General features: G+C 45.2%; 1 protein-coding gene across 2 annotated transcripts in view; it reads right to left on the reverse strand.

Moving 5' to 3' along the window:
- Positions 1–15635, reverse strand: part of MORN1 (MORN repeat containing 1) — a 370129-nt gene that overhangs the window by 325992 nt on the left and 28502 nt on the right. For both annotated transcript variants that reach the window (XM_066606845.1, XM_066606844.1), the window contains one exon: positions 5333–5420. In XM_066606845.1, coding sequence (XP_066462942.1) covers positions 5333–5420 — 88 coding nt within the window. The remainder of the gene's footprint in view (positions 1–5332; positions 5421–15635) is intronic.

A 15635-nucleotide genomic window follows, 5' to 3' on the forward strand; every position in this document is an offset into this window, starting at 1 on the left:
AATGTGAACCTGATATTCTAGTTCTTCCCAAAGGTGTTAAATGGAACTCAGATTGGGACTGTGCAGCCAGTCCAACTGTGAAACATCCATATCTTCAAAGCATCATAAATCAGCATTGAATCTGTGACAAGGCGCATTGTCTTGTTGGATGTATTGCTGACCATTCCCAGGAGTATTACCGCGTTGCTAGCAGCACATTATTATCTAGAATGGCAAGGTATACTTCTGTGTTCATCGTTTTTGCTACCATAACCAACCAACCAAGACCATGCCACGAACAACATCCCCAGACTATAACAGAACCTCCGCCATACTTAACTGTTGGCACAACAGACTTGGGCAAAAGGCGTTCCCCATCATCCTCCACACCCAGGTACGTCCATCTGACATGAAGATGGAGTATCGTGATTCATCACTCCATAGAACATTTTTTCATTGCTCAACTGTCCAATTATGACGCTCCTTGCACCGCTGTAGACGAGCTGATGCATCTTCTTTGAGAGAACTCACCAGAGCTTTGCAGGGTGAATGGATGGAAATAACAGCTAAAGTGTATCAGACGTTAGTAGATAGTATGCCATAGAGCAAATTCGGTGTCATTAGGGCCAAAGAAGGCTGTACTAAGTATTAACATACATAAAAAAATACCACTTTCAATTCTTGCTCAGGTGTTTAATGACTCTTGATAGGATAGTGTATGTGCACCTCTACAACTCATTAGGTAAATTTGAGATCGTCAGACAAAAATTTGATGAATGGTCCAATATTCTAGCTTTGGTCTTTAAACTATATACATCGAAGTATCTGATTTTAAAAAAAAAAACTATATACATTTAAGGCTATTTCTTTATCATCCCATTCATTTCTCATAGGAAAAACTCTTAAAGAAACATTAACAAGTTTCATGACTGATGTAAGAGATATGCAATCAATGAGAAGCAATCGCTATTATAGATGCAGCAAATATTGCTCCAAACGGTCATTATATCAGCCAAATTATTGATGCATCACAGTCATTATTCATGCTGCGCACTGTGATACATCATATCTGTTCTCTAAACACAGTGAGAGCCATGTGCAAAGACAGAATTACAGGATTGTGCTTGTCAGCAAATCAGAGGCATCATTTCAGTTGGAATCTGACTGGTTAAAGATATACAGGGGTCCACAGAAATACCCATCCAGGGGCAAAAAAAGACGTTTAACCCTTTCCAATCCACTGTCTGACATCTGAAGACATTATGATTTAAGGTTGTACAGCTCTGATGTTGGAAGACGTCCGTCGGGGTTCTCTTACTGTATATTGCCAGCCTCTCTGCTGTCGGAGCCTATCCAACGTGTCACCTCATGCAGTACTGGCTTTAGCCAGCAGATAGCACTGTTGTATAACGGCAGAAAAAGAGTGAGCCCCCTAGGAAAACCAGGAAACAAATTGGATTGGAAGAGGATTAAAGCATTGGAAGAGGGTGTGTGTGTGCGGAGCTGCTTGTTCCAGCGCTAAAATAATAAAAGGGAAGCAATTTAGGACACATTAGCAAAACAAATCATTTCTGATTGTAAGACCTCATGTCCATGGGCGGATCGGATTCTGCATGTGGGAGCATGCAGAGGAATCTGACCCTGTCTGCAACCGAGGACACTGTGGACTCGACCGGGTATTCTATTTTCTTCACTGAAGATGTGGAAGCGCTGGCACAGCAGGCGCGCCGCACATACGCAGTGGAGTTTTTTTCTTTTAAACTCTTGCTTTCCCACGGAATCTGTGGCCCGTCTGCAATTTAATTGCTGACTGGCCGCAGATCGGACGGCTTCCATTGACTTCAATGGAAGCCATCCGTGCAGGAACCGCACTGAAATGGAGCACGCTGCAATTTGTTTTCCGAACCAAAAGGTCCACAAAACAAATCTGCATGCTTTAATTCAGCAGCGGGCACCCATGTTTCCCTATGGGCAGCATGTACTGCAGATCATACGTGCGATTCTGCAATTCAAGTCCGCCCGCGGACATTGGGCCTAAAGGATAAAAGACAAATGCAGGACGTGAAACAAAAAGTGACATTTATTATTTTACAAAATATGTTCAAAATATCAGTGGCCATACAACGATGAATATGGTTGAGCATGGGCGAATGGATGGCATGTGGCATTACTTGGGTCATCGTTGCATGGGCTGCTCATAGTCCCCTCACCAGTTTGACACGAGGCGCTGCTGGGTATCCATTATAGACCGTGCCTTAAATGCAATCTGTCAGCTAATTTTAGAATGGGAGGACTGTTTAGTACCGTGTTTCCCTAAAAAAAAGACACGGTCTTATATTAATTTTTATAATTAGGCACAGTGTCTTATTTTCGCAAAGGATGGGTGTGGGGTGGGGTTTATAATACTCACCTAGCAGACGGATTGGCTATAATTGGTTAATCCAGTGCCGGCTTTCATTGGCTGACGCCGCACTGGATTAACCAATCAGAGCATTAGCATGCTGGGAGCGGAGTGTTCAAGCCCCGCTACCAGGAAAAACTGCTCTGTCGGCATGAAGGAGGACACAGAAGCCTGCAGGAGTGCCACAGGCCCAGCGCAAGGGACCCGAATGCCGGCTGCTAGGTGAGTATTTGGGTTTTTTTCTACATGTAGCCCAGCTAGGGCGAACGATGGAGGAGATAAGTATAAAAACACACATTCCCGGACTCCACAGGTTCCCTGCTTTCAGCACATAAGCCTAGCTTACAGGGCTAAAAGTAGGTGACCCTGCAGGAAGAGATTCAGAGGGGTGAAGTCTGGAAAAAATGGTGGCCAAGGAACAGGGTATGTATCCACAGAAATGCAGGGGCTAAAGAGATCTTTCCTTTACATTTCATTGTTTGCATTAATTCATCTGTGGTATGTTTTCATGAATAAATGTATTGTTCTGCTAATTCGTCTTGGGTTATTTTAGTGCTACAACAAGCAGCTCCACGCGCACATAATAGATCTTTCCCTAATATCCGCTATGGTCCTGTGCCTTTCCAGATGTCTTCTCCTCTAGGCATAGCAATGTACAGCCCGTCAAAGGTGACATCTCGTACACAGCCTGGCTGGAGGAGCCCGGAGCATGCCAACATCTGGGAAATTCAAGTATTACCATTATTGACTTCAACTATTATGACATTACTAATATCTTTAGAACACGTGTCTACTGACACATTGTGGCCTCAGACTATTCTGATTACACAGATGAATGTCGTCTAATTGCAGCTCTGCATCTTATTCCTGACAGAGGGACCTTCAACAGATCTTGTCTTCCAGGATCCTACAATTGATCTCTTCTGCCAGGATCCTACAATTGATCTCTTCTGCCAGGATCCTACAATTGATCTCTTCTGATGCATCTTCTTTGAGAGAACTCAACAGACATTTGCAGGATGAATGGAGGGAAATACCAGCTGAAGTGTATCAGATATTAATAGAAAGTATGCCACGGAGCATATCCAATGTCATTAGTGCCAAAGGAACCCCACTAAGTATTAACATACGTAAATAAATACTCATTTTGATTCTTGCTCAGGTGTCCAATTATTTTTGGCAGGATAATGTACATGCACCTATCCAACTCATTAGGTACATTTTGAGATAGTCAAACAAAAATTTGATATATGGTCCAATATTCTAATTTTGGTTTTTAAACTATATACATCTAAGTATCTGATTTAAAAAATTGATCTCTTCTGATGCATCATCTCTGAGAGAACTCACCAGACGTTTGCATGATGAATGGAGGGAAATACCAGCTGAAGTGTTTTAGATGTTAGTAGAATGTATACCACGGAGAATATCCGGTGACTAGAGATGAGCGAGCGTACTCGGTTCGGGTGTTTTTGCACTTGAGCACCGCTTTTTCCGAGTAACTGACTACTCGGACAAAAAGATTCGGGGGGCGCCGGGGGGAGAGAGAGAGCTCCCCCCTGTTCCCCACTGCTCCCCCCCCCCCCCCCCCCCCGCTCCACCACACCGCTGCTCGAGTGCAAAAACACCCAAACAAAGTACGTTCGCTCATGTCTACCGGTGACATTAGTGCCAAAGGAGACCCCACTAAGTATTAACATCCGTAAATAAATATGTATGATCTCTTCTGCCTAATAACAATGTTTATTTATATAGCTCCAACATATTCCGCAGTGCTTTATAAACTTAGGAAAGCATATACAAAATAGGTTATAACATCCAGTAATAAATCAATGTGCATCTTGAACAATAAAGATGAGGGCCCTGTTCGAATGAGCTTACAGACTATCAGTATACACATAGGATAATATATATATATATATATATATATATATATATATATACACATACATACACACACACACATATATATATATATATATATATATATATATACACACACACACACACACACACACACACACATATATATATATATATATATATATATACACACACACATATACATACACAGGGGCGTAACTATAGAGGGTGCAGGGGATGCGGTTGCACCCGAGCCCAGGAGCCTAAGGGGGCCCATAAGGCCTCTCTTCTCCATATAGGGAACCCAGTACTATGAAAAGAGCATTATAGTTGGGGGCCCTGTTACAGGTTTTGCATCGGGGCCCAGAAGCTTCAAGTTACACCTCTGTCTATGTATATATTACGTAAAGCTGTGTGAATGGATGACCAGCCGTGTTTGCGAATAAACAGATAAGAGGTGTGATGGGGTCAACAATGCTCATCGTCCGTTTCAAGAATGTGGGGGAAGCTGTGCCCCCACGCAGTGAATTTTGTCTATACATAGATGGCATCCTTACAAATTGCAGATACTGCTACACCTGAAGGTGCACGACCCAGAATGTTGGATAGAATTTGCAGAATGGATGTCGGAGCAACTTCAGATAAACTCTTGTTTTCCCTATAAGATGCTGTTCAGTGATGAGGCAGATTTGGCCAGAAATCTGGCAACTGGTGAGATTCCTTGCCAGTTTGATATATCACACACGTACCTTCCCATTGGAAAAATTAGAGTTGAATGCAAGCTCATGGTATTCAAAATGGCCGTCATGTTGGTGACATAACCTAACAGGTTTCCCCCTTCCCCTGTAGCTTCTATGTACACTTTTATCACCATCTGCCAAACCTTTTTCATCCTATATGGGTGTTTCCAAACGTTTGAGACACCCTGTACTTGCGTACAGTACATTTATGTTCAGCTAGGCTCATTTTTCAACTGTAACTGAAAGTTACGCAGAGCGATGATAGAATGATATAAGAGGGAATACAAAGAATTGAAATGGATATTTGGGAAGGTCGAGAGTGCAGAAATGTAATATTGTGTTTCTGTACCTCATAAATGCTTCCATCTACACAGTGCAGAACACCATGTCCTTGACGTTGGTCCAGGACCCAGTTTCCCTCATAATGATCGCCATTCCTGAAATGATACAATACATTTTATGCTTAATACTAGGGCTGATAATTGTTTCCAGTTGGCCATTGCAGTTTCAATTTTGAAAATAATACAGAAAAGCGAATGACTATTCAAAGGTAGACCATAAATGTGTAGATGACTCATTAAGACCACCAGACTGTGGGAAACCTACTGCTGGGACCTCCAAAGAACTGTTAGAAAGACATTGTTGACTGCAATAGCAGATGACCGGGAAAACAAAATCTTTTGTAGTAGACTACATTAAATCATCACCATGTGCAATAATTAGAGATGAGCGAGTATACTCCCCGCTCGTCTCTAAAGATTTGGGGGCCGGCGCGGGTGACAGGCGAGTTGCGGTGGGGAGCGGGGGGGGGGGGGAGAGAGGGAGAGAGAGATCTCCCTCCGTTCCTCCCCGCTCTCCCCGCCGCTTCCCGCCCCCCGCCGGCCCCCGAATCTTTAGAGATGAGCGGGTGCAAAGAGAAGAAGTAGTAGGAGAAATCCCAGTATAATGATCTAGTATGGGGATACACAGGATTTGTAGGACGTGTAAGTTAGGGCTTGTTCACACTTCCGGAGGTCTTTGTAGGAGTCTCCATTGCGAATTTCTGTTAAAATCTCGGATGAAATAGCACGGCATGCTGGAGAGCCCAATGAAAGACAGACGAACTCCATTAAAGTCAATGTGGTCTACTCAGGTCCATTTGTTTCAGTCTTGTGATAGAAAGGGCTTTCTGTTTTCCTTCTCCCATGACAGAATACGAAAACGGAAACCCTAAGGCTGGTTTCATACGGGCGACAAAACGGACACTCCTTCTTATCGCATCCCAACATAAGAAACTTGCGCTGCGATTTTAACATTCGAAAGTCCTATTGAGTTTTACCAACAAATCGCTGCAAAAACGCGCAAGAAAAATAGTGGGAAAAAAGTGCGATTTTGCCGCGGTGAAATCGTGATCGCCCGTGTGAAACTAGCCCGACCGTGACATAAATGAGCTCTTAATGCTTTCTTTCACTAAGGGAGCCTACTAGAAATATTTAATTTTAATATTTTATATTTAATTTATTTAGAAGCCTCTAAATGTGGTACATTGAAGACAGATATTATCTTACGGTTTTTGGGAGTACCCATTAACTCTGACATTTTGTTGGAAGGTTAAGAATCTGACCAATTTAAAGGGATTTCCCTGGAAAATACTATGGATGACTTATCCTCAGGATAGGTCATCAATAGTTGATAGATTGGGGTCTGTCACTTGGCACCACAGCAGATTGGGCGCCTGCTGTCAGCGCCGCAATACACAGGAGTCGGAGTGGAAGCTGCTGCTCTGACTTTGGAGTAGTGGCCAGTGTTTGTGACTGCAGGCACAGCTTCCATTGACCATACCTGCGATTACAGGTGCTGACCAGTATACCGGGGTTGGAGCAGCAGCTTCCGCTCTGACCCCTGTGAGTATTATGGTGCTGACAGTGGCCACTTGTTCAGCTGGTTATCTGGAGTTCCGAATGACGGACCCCAGCCGATCAACTATTGAAGACCTACCCTAAGGATAAGTCATCAATAGCATTTTCCTGGAAAACCCCTTTAAATATTTTCCTAGATCTGAGACTTTATTTTGCTTTTTATTAGTCTCCTGAGGTGAAAGGAAATGTGAGAAACAATCCCATGATTGGCCACATATTTTGTATTGGATTGATAATAATGTGCCTACAATATGGGTGCAGTTACACAATGCGGTAACTACATGCAGTCAAACCCTGCCCACCTACAGAGGTCAATGGCCAAAAAGGGAGTATTATTGACAAAGTCTGCCCTAAAACCTGCGCAGCAGGCAACAGGGTTTCAGCTGTACGCAGTTTACCATATTGTGGGTCCCTAAGTATTGCAATCAAAATTTTGAAGAATTTAATGGATGTCTCCTATTACACTTCTGGCTCCTTAATGAGGTCAGGACCAGACGTCCAACCCTGACCACAATGAGGAGCCAGAAGTGTAATGGAATAAAGGGCTCTCATTGATTTCAATAGGAGTGAAGTTGGCTATTACACTTCTGGTGCTGACCAGCCATAATGGCATCAAGCCCTTTTCACTGACAGTGGGCCAAATAGTCAGCTGTTCGGCAGGGATCCCGAGTAGCGGAGTGATGACCTATCCTGACGATAGGTCATCAGTAAAGTCCTGGAATACCCCTTTAATTACAACCTGTACTTGAGCTGTTTGTGAAAGGCTGCTGGTCCCAATTCATCGTCCCATACCTAGGTGCGGCCCATCTACATGACCGGAGGGTCAGCCAGAGATGTAGTCGATAAAACAACCTGAGGTCAAAACAGATGCAGTTCATGCAAAAAACAGAGAGGTAGGCAAAGGCAAATTGTGGTCAAGGAACCAGTCGAAGTCAGAACAGCAGAAGTTAGGAAAGCTGGGTGAATAGGTACAGGGGTCAGGCAGTAACACTTGTAACCTTCACAAAAAGTATCGCTCAGGCAAACCAGCCGGTGCCCTATACAAGACACTGACAGGAGGAAGAATGACGCAATGTGTGCTGCACAGAAGGGTCCGAAGACGACACCGATTGTTTTCAGCACGAGAAGGTTAGAAGAAGCTCCAGTCGAGGCCAGCGGCCATAACATTTATTTATTATCTATTCATAGATGTCATCGATGTAATCAGCAAAATGAAAGAGAATTCTCTAATTACACTGCTCGACAGCATTTTTCATCTGGTGTGCGATATATCAATTTTTATGGATTTTTGGGTGTAGAATCCGAATTTGCCTTTAGAAATGACATATCATGTAAGGTTTTTATGATATTTAGATTTTTTTAAATTTAAAAAAAAAGGTTTTTGTGTTTGTGCTCATTTTCCGGTGAATAATTAAATGTGACTAAGCTAAACTCTTTATGTGAATGTAATACACAGTGGATGAAGTTCTAAAAATGGTCACTAGATGGCAGAACAATGTAGTTGAGCAGGAAGGTTACCGACATGAGCCTATCTGTACTGCTGTGTAGTGTTTGTTGTAATCTGCATGAAGCATTTCTCTTCATTCTTACCTCAACATATCGGTAATTTTTGAGTTTCATTCACAAAAATATCACCAGTTCTGAGTGTTAGGTTTTTTTTTGTATTTAAAACCAGACAATATTTGGCAATTCTGTATTATTGTCTATGCAATAGTGCTATGTATCTCAGAAATGTGATGTGATAGACAGAATCGGATTCTTCCACTGAATTCAGCACCCCAAAATTAGTTAAAGGGGTTGTCCCGCGCCGAAACGTTTTTTTTTTTTTTTTTCAATAGGCCCCCCGTTCGGCGCGAGACAAACCCAATGCATGTGTTAAAAAAAAACAAACGTTTAGTACTTACCCGAATCCCCGCACTGCAGCGACTTCTTCCTTACCTTAGCAAGATGGCCGCCGGGATCTTCACCCACGATGCACCGCGGGTCTTCTCCCATGGTGCACCGTGGGCTCTGTGCGGTCCATTGCCGATTTCAGCCTCCTGATTGGCTGGAATCGGCACACGTGACGGGGCGGAGCTACGAGGACTAGCTCTCCGGCACGAGCGGCCCCATTCACCAGGGAGAAGACCGGACTGCGCAAGCGCGTCTAATTAGACGGCACCATGGAGACGAGGACGCTAGCAACAGAACAGGTAAGTGAATAACTTCTGTATGGCTCATAATTAATGCACGATGTACATTACAAAGTGCATTAATATGGCCATACAGAAGTGTATAACCCCACTTGCTGCCGCGGGTCAACCCCTTTAAATAAGCCTGTTTCCAAACCAGATACAGAAATTTTTTTTTGGATTTGTTGACCAGTGTTATTTTTCTATAAATACAGAGAGGTAAATCTCCTAAAACATAAGACTCAGCAGTTAAACTGAACAGGAGAGAAGGCTAAAGCATTTGCGTGATCAGACACTTGTTGGTCCTAATAAGACGTCAGACGGCACCAAACTATTCATGTTATGTATTGTTCTCAGAGCGTAAGAGATTGTCAGGATTTCCTCGAAGGAGCTCTGTACACAGATCAATCAGCAGCCCTGTCATCAGGATACATGGCTTGTAATTGTGCTCCAGGGAGAAGATCTAGAATGCTAAAGCAGGCACGCAACGGGCTAATGCCAGTCAGACAGCCGACGTTTATGATCCAATAGTTTTCATTATCGAATAAATGATGGAAAATATTGCAGGGATCACTAACGCGAGCGTATTTTGGCTGTGTACTAAGCACATTTTTTCTTATGCAGTGCTAAAACCAATTGATTTACATTCGGCCAATCAGACTTGTGTTTTTTACAAAAAAAAATTAAAAATGCAGCATGTCCTATTTTGTTGTGTAAAACACATCATTATAGTCTATGGGTGCTTTGGCAACCTGGGGGTAACTCGCTTATGGGATTGCCATCTTCTCCTCTTAAGATGGTTGGCATCACACACATTAAAGGCTCAGGACCACTGGAATACTTCAACTCCAGCTTTCGCCAGTTTTATTTCACACACAGCAAACATGTACGGGAACATAATACGATTTCAGGGTCCCCATCACTATCCCCCAACCCAGGTGTCTAGAAGGCGTCCTCCTCTGTCAAACACATGACGGGCCCTAGTCTGGTCCTCGCCAGACCCCAGGCTCCCAGTTCCTGATGCTGCTACTGCAGCCTCTCTCTGGCTCTCAGCAGGGGACTGAATGTGTGAGGAGGTTTGAACTTCCCTAGACACACCCATACAGCTGTCCCTGTTGATAAGTACACAAAAGGCCCTCTGCAAGCCTTCCTGTGAACTAAATTGCCACCAGTGCATAAAACACACAGGGAATATGCATGTTACGTGCACATCTGCTGCATACTGCATATGATGTGCATAAAAAATGAGTAATACGCAGCCAAAATACACTCGTATGAGTGAGCCCTGAGGATCAGATTAAGGGCTTATTCAGACGTCTGTATATTGGCCAGGTATTCATGGCTGGCCGATATACGCTGTCCCTCTCTGCAGGCAAAGGAGGTGGTATGGGCCAGGAGTAGTGCAATTAGCTCCCACCCCCTGCCACTTTTTGCAATGGGAGGGGTGGAACTGAGCTTTGCCCCGCCTCTCCCATTGCAAACAGTGGTGAGGGCTGCAGAGGAGGCAGAGAGAGGCCGGAGAGGAGGCGGAGAGAGGGTAGAAGCTCATTGCACTGCTTCCGGCGTATCCCGCCTCCTCCCCCTGCAGAGAGTGACAGCGTATATCGGCCAGGCGTGAATACCCGGCTGATATACAGACGTCTGAATAAGTCCTTAATCCTGATCCTCATACGTTATTCTTGCCACTGTGCGACAGCTGAGCAGAGCCCCATTATCGCCACTGTCGGGAGGGATTACAGAGCCACCTGTGACAACCATATTGCAATCCCTGTGATCTCACCCACTTTGGCGCACTCAGCTCGGCCGTTGCACTATGGGGATATAGCATGCTGTAGGGTCAGTGCTTACCTGCTATTTACACACTTCAGTCTTGCAGTTGTAAGGATTGTCAGCTCTGCTCCAGTACAGAACAGTGACTAGAGCTCAGCTTAACTGCTCCCTTAAGCAAAAGAGAATGTATCTGAAGAAGATTCAGCAGTCTTGAAAGCTCTATTGATGCTGAAACATACCTTCTTCACCATTATATAAAACTCTATATGTTTGGGGTTCTTGTCTACAAAAACAGGTCATTTCAGTGTATATTGAACCCTAGTGTGGTCACAATGTCAATCACTGCTCTTTCTCTCCTACATGCTTTACACTGACGCTCTAAAACCGGTAGTTCAAAAGCACCTAGAAAGAGTTGTTGGAATCAAATGAAACTTTATATGTGGGATGTTGACATAAGAAAGTAATTACAATATCAGAGCAAGGATATCAGTATAAGGATACTGCGGAGAACTGACCCCTTAAAGGGAGGCTCTAGTACCCTGTTGTACTGCCTCTAGCTTAGATGTAAGATGTGATACAGGTGGCCATGCAGGCTTTAATACACTGTTGTAGAGCCTCCAGCTTGGATACAAGTTGTGATACGGGCAGCCATGGAGGCTCTAGTACCCTGTTACCGCCTCTAGCTGCGATGGAAGATGTGATACAGTTGGGCATGGAGGCTCTAGTGCCCTGTTGGGCCACCTCTGGCTTGGATACCAGATGTGATATGGGCGGCCATGAAAGCTCAAGTACCCTGTTGTACCACCTGTAGCTTGGATGCAAGATGTGATACAGTTGTGCATGGAGGCTCTAGTATCCTGTTGGGCCACCTCTGGCTTAGATACAAGATCTGATACAGGCGGGCATGGAGGCTCTAGTACTCTGTTGGGCTGCCTCTAGCTTGGATACAAGTTGTGATACGGGCAGTCATGGAGGCTCTAGTACCCTGTTACCGCCTCTAGCTGGGATGGAAGATGTGATACAGTTGGGCATGGAGGCTCTAGTATCCTGTTGGGCCACCTCTGGCTTGGATACCAGATGTGATATGGGCGGCCATAAAAGCTCAAGTACCTTGTTGTACCACCTGTAGCTTGGATGCAAGATGTGATACATTTGTGCATGGAGGCTCTAGTATCCTGTTGGGCCACCTCTGGCTTGGATACCAGATGTGATATGGGCGGCCATGAAAGCTCAAGTACCCTGTTGTACCACCTGTAGCTTGGATGCAAGATGTGATACAGTTGTGCATGGAGGCTCTAGTATCCTGTTGGGCCACCTCTGGCTTAGATACAAGATCTGATACAGGCGGGCATGAAGGCTCTAGTACTCTGTTGGGCTGCCTCTAGCTTGGATACAAGTTGTGATACGGGCAGCCATGGAGGCTCTAGTACCCTGTTACCGCCTCTAGCTGAGATGGAAGATGTGATACAGTTGGGCATGGAGGCTCTAGTATCCTATTGGGCCATCTCTGGCTTGGATACCAGATGTGATATGGGCGGCCATGAAAGCTCAAGTACCCTGTTGTACCACCTGTAGCTTGGATGCAAGATGTGATACATTTGTGCATGGAGGCTCTAGTATCCTGTTGGGCCACCTCTGGCTTAGATACAAGATGTGATAGGGGCGGCCATGAACGCTCTGGTACCCTGTTGTACCACCTTTAGCTTGGATTCAAGATGTGATACTGTTGGGCATGAAGGCTCTAGTACTCTGTTGGGCTGCCTCCAGCTTGGATACAAGTTGTGATACGGGCAGCCATGGAGGCTCTAGTACCCTGTTACCGCCTCTAGCTGCGATGGAAGATGTGATACAGTTGGGCATGGAGGCTCTAGTATCCTGTTGGGCCACCTCTGGCTTGGATACCAGATGTGATATGGGCGGCCATGAAAGCTCAAGTACCCTGTTGTACCACCTGTAGCTTGGATGCAAGATGTGATACAGTTGTGCATGGAGGCTCTAGTATCCTATTGGGCCACCTCTGGCTTAGATACAAGATCTGATACAGGCGGGCATGGAGGCTCCAGTACTCTGTTGGGCTGCCTCTAGCTTGGATACAAGTTGTGATACGGGCAGCCATGGAGGCTCTAGTACCCTGTTACCGCCTCTAGCTGAGATGGAAGATGTGATACAGTTGGGCATGGAGGCTCTAGTATCCTATTGGGCCATCTCTGGCTTGGATACCAGATGTGATATGGGCGGCCATGAAAGCTCAAGTACCCTGTTGTACCACCTGTAGCTTGGATGCAAGATGTGATACATTTGTGCATGGAGGCTCTAGTATCCTGTTGGGCCACCTCTGGCTTAGATACAAGATCTGATACAGGTGGGCATGAAGGCTCTAGTACTCTGTTGGGCTGCCTCTAGCTTGGATACAAGTTGTGATACGGGCAGCCATGGAGGCTCTAGTACCCTGTTACCGCCTCTAGCTGGGATGGAAGATGTGATACAGTTGGGCATGGAGGCTCTAGTATCCTGTTGGGCCACCTCTGGCTTGGATACCAGATGTGATATGGGCGGCCATGAAAGCTCAAATACCCTGTTGTACCACCTGTAGCTTGGATGCAAGATGTGATACAGTTGTGCATGGAGGCTCTAGTATCCTGTTGGGCCACTTCTGGCTTAGATACAAGATCTGATACAGGCGGGCATGGAGGCTCTAGTACTCTGTTGGGCTGCCTCTAGCTTGGATACAAGTTGTGATACGGGCAGCCATGGAGGCTCTAGTACCCTGTTACCGCCTCTAGCTGAGATGGAAGATGTGATACAGTTGGGCATGGCGGCTCTAGTATCCTATTGGGCCACCTCTGGCTTGGATACCAGATGTGATATGGGCGGCCATGAAAGCTCAAGTACCCTGTTGTACCACCTGTAGCTTGGATGCAAGATGTGATACATTTGTGCATGGAGGCTCTAGTATCCTGTTGGGCCACCTCTGGCTTAGATACAAGATGTGATAGGGGCGGCCATGAACGCTCTGGTACCCTGTTGTACCACCTTTAGCTTGGATTTAAGATGTGATACTGTTGGGCATGGAGGCTCTAGTACCTTTTGGGCTGACTCTAACATGGATACAAGAGGTGATACTGGCAGCCATGGAGGCTTTAATACCATTTTACCTCCTCCAGCTTGGATGCAAGGTGTGATACGGGCGGTCATGGAGGCATACAGGTTCTGTATGGTATACTGTAGCATATCGGCATGTCATGTCACTTCTGATGCAGAAATGCGATTTTCTGTGTCAGAATTCCGCACGTGAATTTTGTCAATTTTCAGGGAAAATACCGCATATGGAACTGTGTCGAAACCTGTAGCAAAATGCAGTGGATTCTGATGTGGATTTTAAGGTGGAATTTGCCACAGAAAATTTCACTGTGAATTCCACAGTGTGAACATTGCCAAAGGGTATTTCACATCCAGTGTAGTCACTAAAGGCGGTCCACAATGGAAAACCTGCAGCAATTATGCTGGAAAGAAGCAGTGGCCATATCTGCACCTAAATTATGAGGAATTGGCTGCAGTTTCTGGAGTGGATCTGCGGTGGGATTTAACCCTTAGACTTGAAGGGTTGACTTCTGCAGCATAAACAGACATGCAGCAGATTTAGAATCTGCAGCATTTTTCAGGCTTCACAGGGGCAGGATTTTTGCATTGTAAGACACACAAATATGAACCCCATTCTTTTGAATGGGGTCATATACATGAACAATGTTTTTCTGCATGGCACCGTGATGTGATGTGATGCAGGAAACAAATCGCGGCATGTTCTAGTGCGTGCTCTTACATCGCAGCTCCCATTGTCTTAACTGGGGCCGTCGGCTGCATTGTGATGTCTTCCATTGAAAACAATGGAAGAAACTCTGCGATTGTCCGCTGCGCCTGACAGCATGGCAGGAGACTCGCTTCTTCCCCGAAGTGATGCTAGGCTGTACTGACATGAAAACGCCTCGCATTCACGTTCAATTTACATGATGGGGAGCGATATGGGGGCGTGATTCACGGCCCCATATCGCACTCGCCAGTGTGAAGTAAGTCTAAGGGAATACCTCAATGACAAAAGGAATGGCAACAACCAGTGTCAAAAGACTGACTGTCCATTTGTGTCACATACAGAAAAGTAGTCACACTCTTAAGGCGGCTTCACACAGGTGAGAAAATCGTGCGAGATTTGTGTGTTGCGAGACGCACAAATCTCGCACAAATATGAACCCCATTCTTTTTAATGGGTTAAAAACACATGAGCGATTTGTTCCCGCATTGCATTGCAAATTGCAGCATGTTCTATCTTTCTGCGTGCTTTTGCTTCGCATCTCCCATTGTTATCAATGGGTCCGGCGGCGGCATCGTACCACATGCTAAGTGCATGCAATGCTAGGTCTCCCATTGAAAACAATGGGAGAAACTCCATGACCCTCCACCGCGGCAGACGATCGCTACTTCCCTGAAACGATGCGTGGCGGTTTTGAGATAAATAGAACTTGCATACGCAGGGAAATTGCATGCTGGCGAGCGTGATGTCGGGCCGTGATTCACGGCCTGATATTGCGCTTGCCCCATGTGAAGTTAACTTTATGAAAGGTGTCTAAAGAAAACCTGTTTTTGTTGCCCATAGCAACCAATCACAGCGCAGCTTTCATTTCTTATACCGCTGAGGGCTGCTATGGGCAACAAAGACGGATTTGCCTTTAGGGTGGGTTTTCGCGTCGCAGAAATATCGCAGAATTTCCACAGTGGAAAATTCCACAACATTTCTGCATTCCACTGCGGCTTTCTCTCC

This window comes from Eleutherodactylus coqui, chromosome 6 (genome assembly GCF_035609145.1).
Source record: "Eleutherodactylus coqui strain aEleCoq1 chromosome 6, aEleCoq1.hap1, whole genome shotgun sequence".
NCBI classification, from domain to species: domain Eukaryota; kingdom Metazoa; phylum Chordata; class Amphibia; order Anura; family Eleutherodactylidae; genus Eleutherodactylus; species Eleutherodactylus coqui.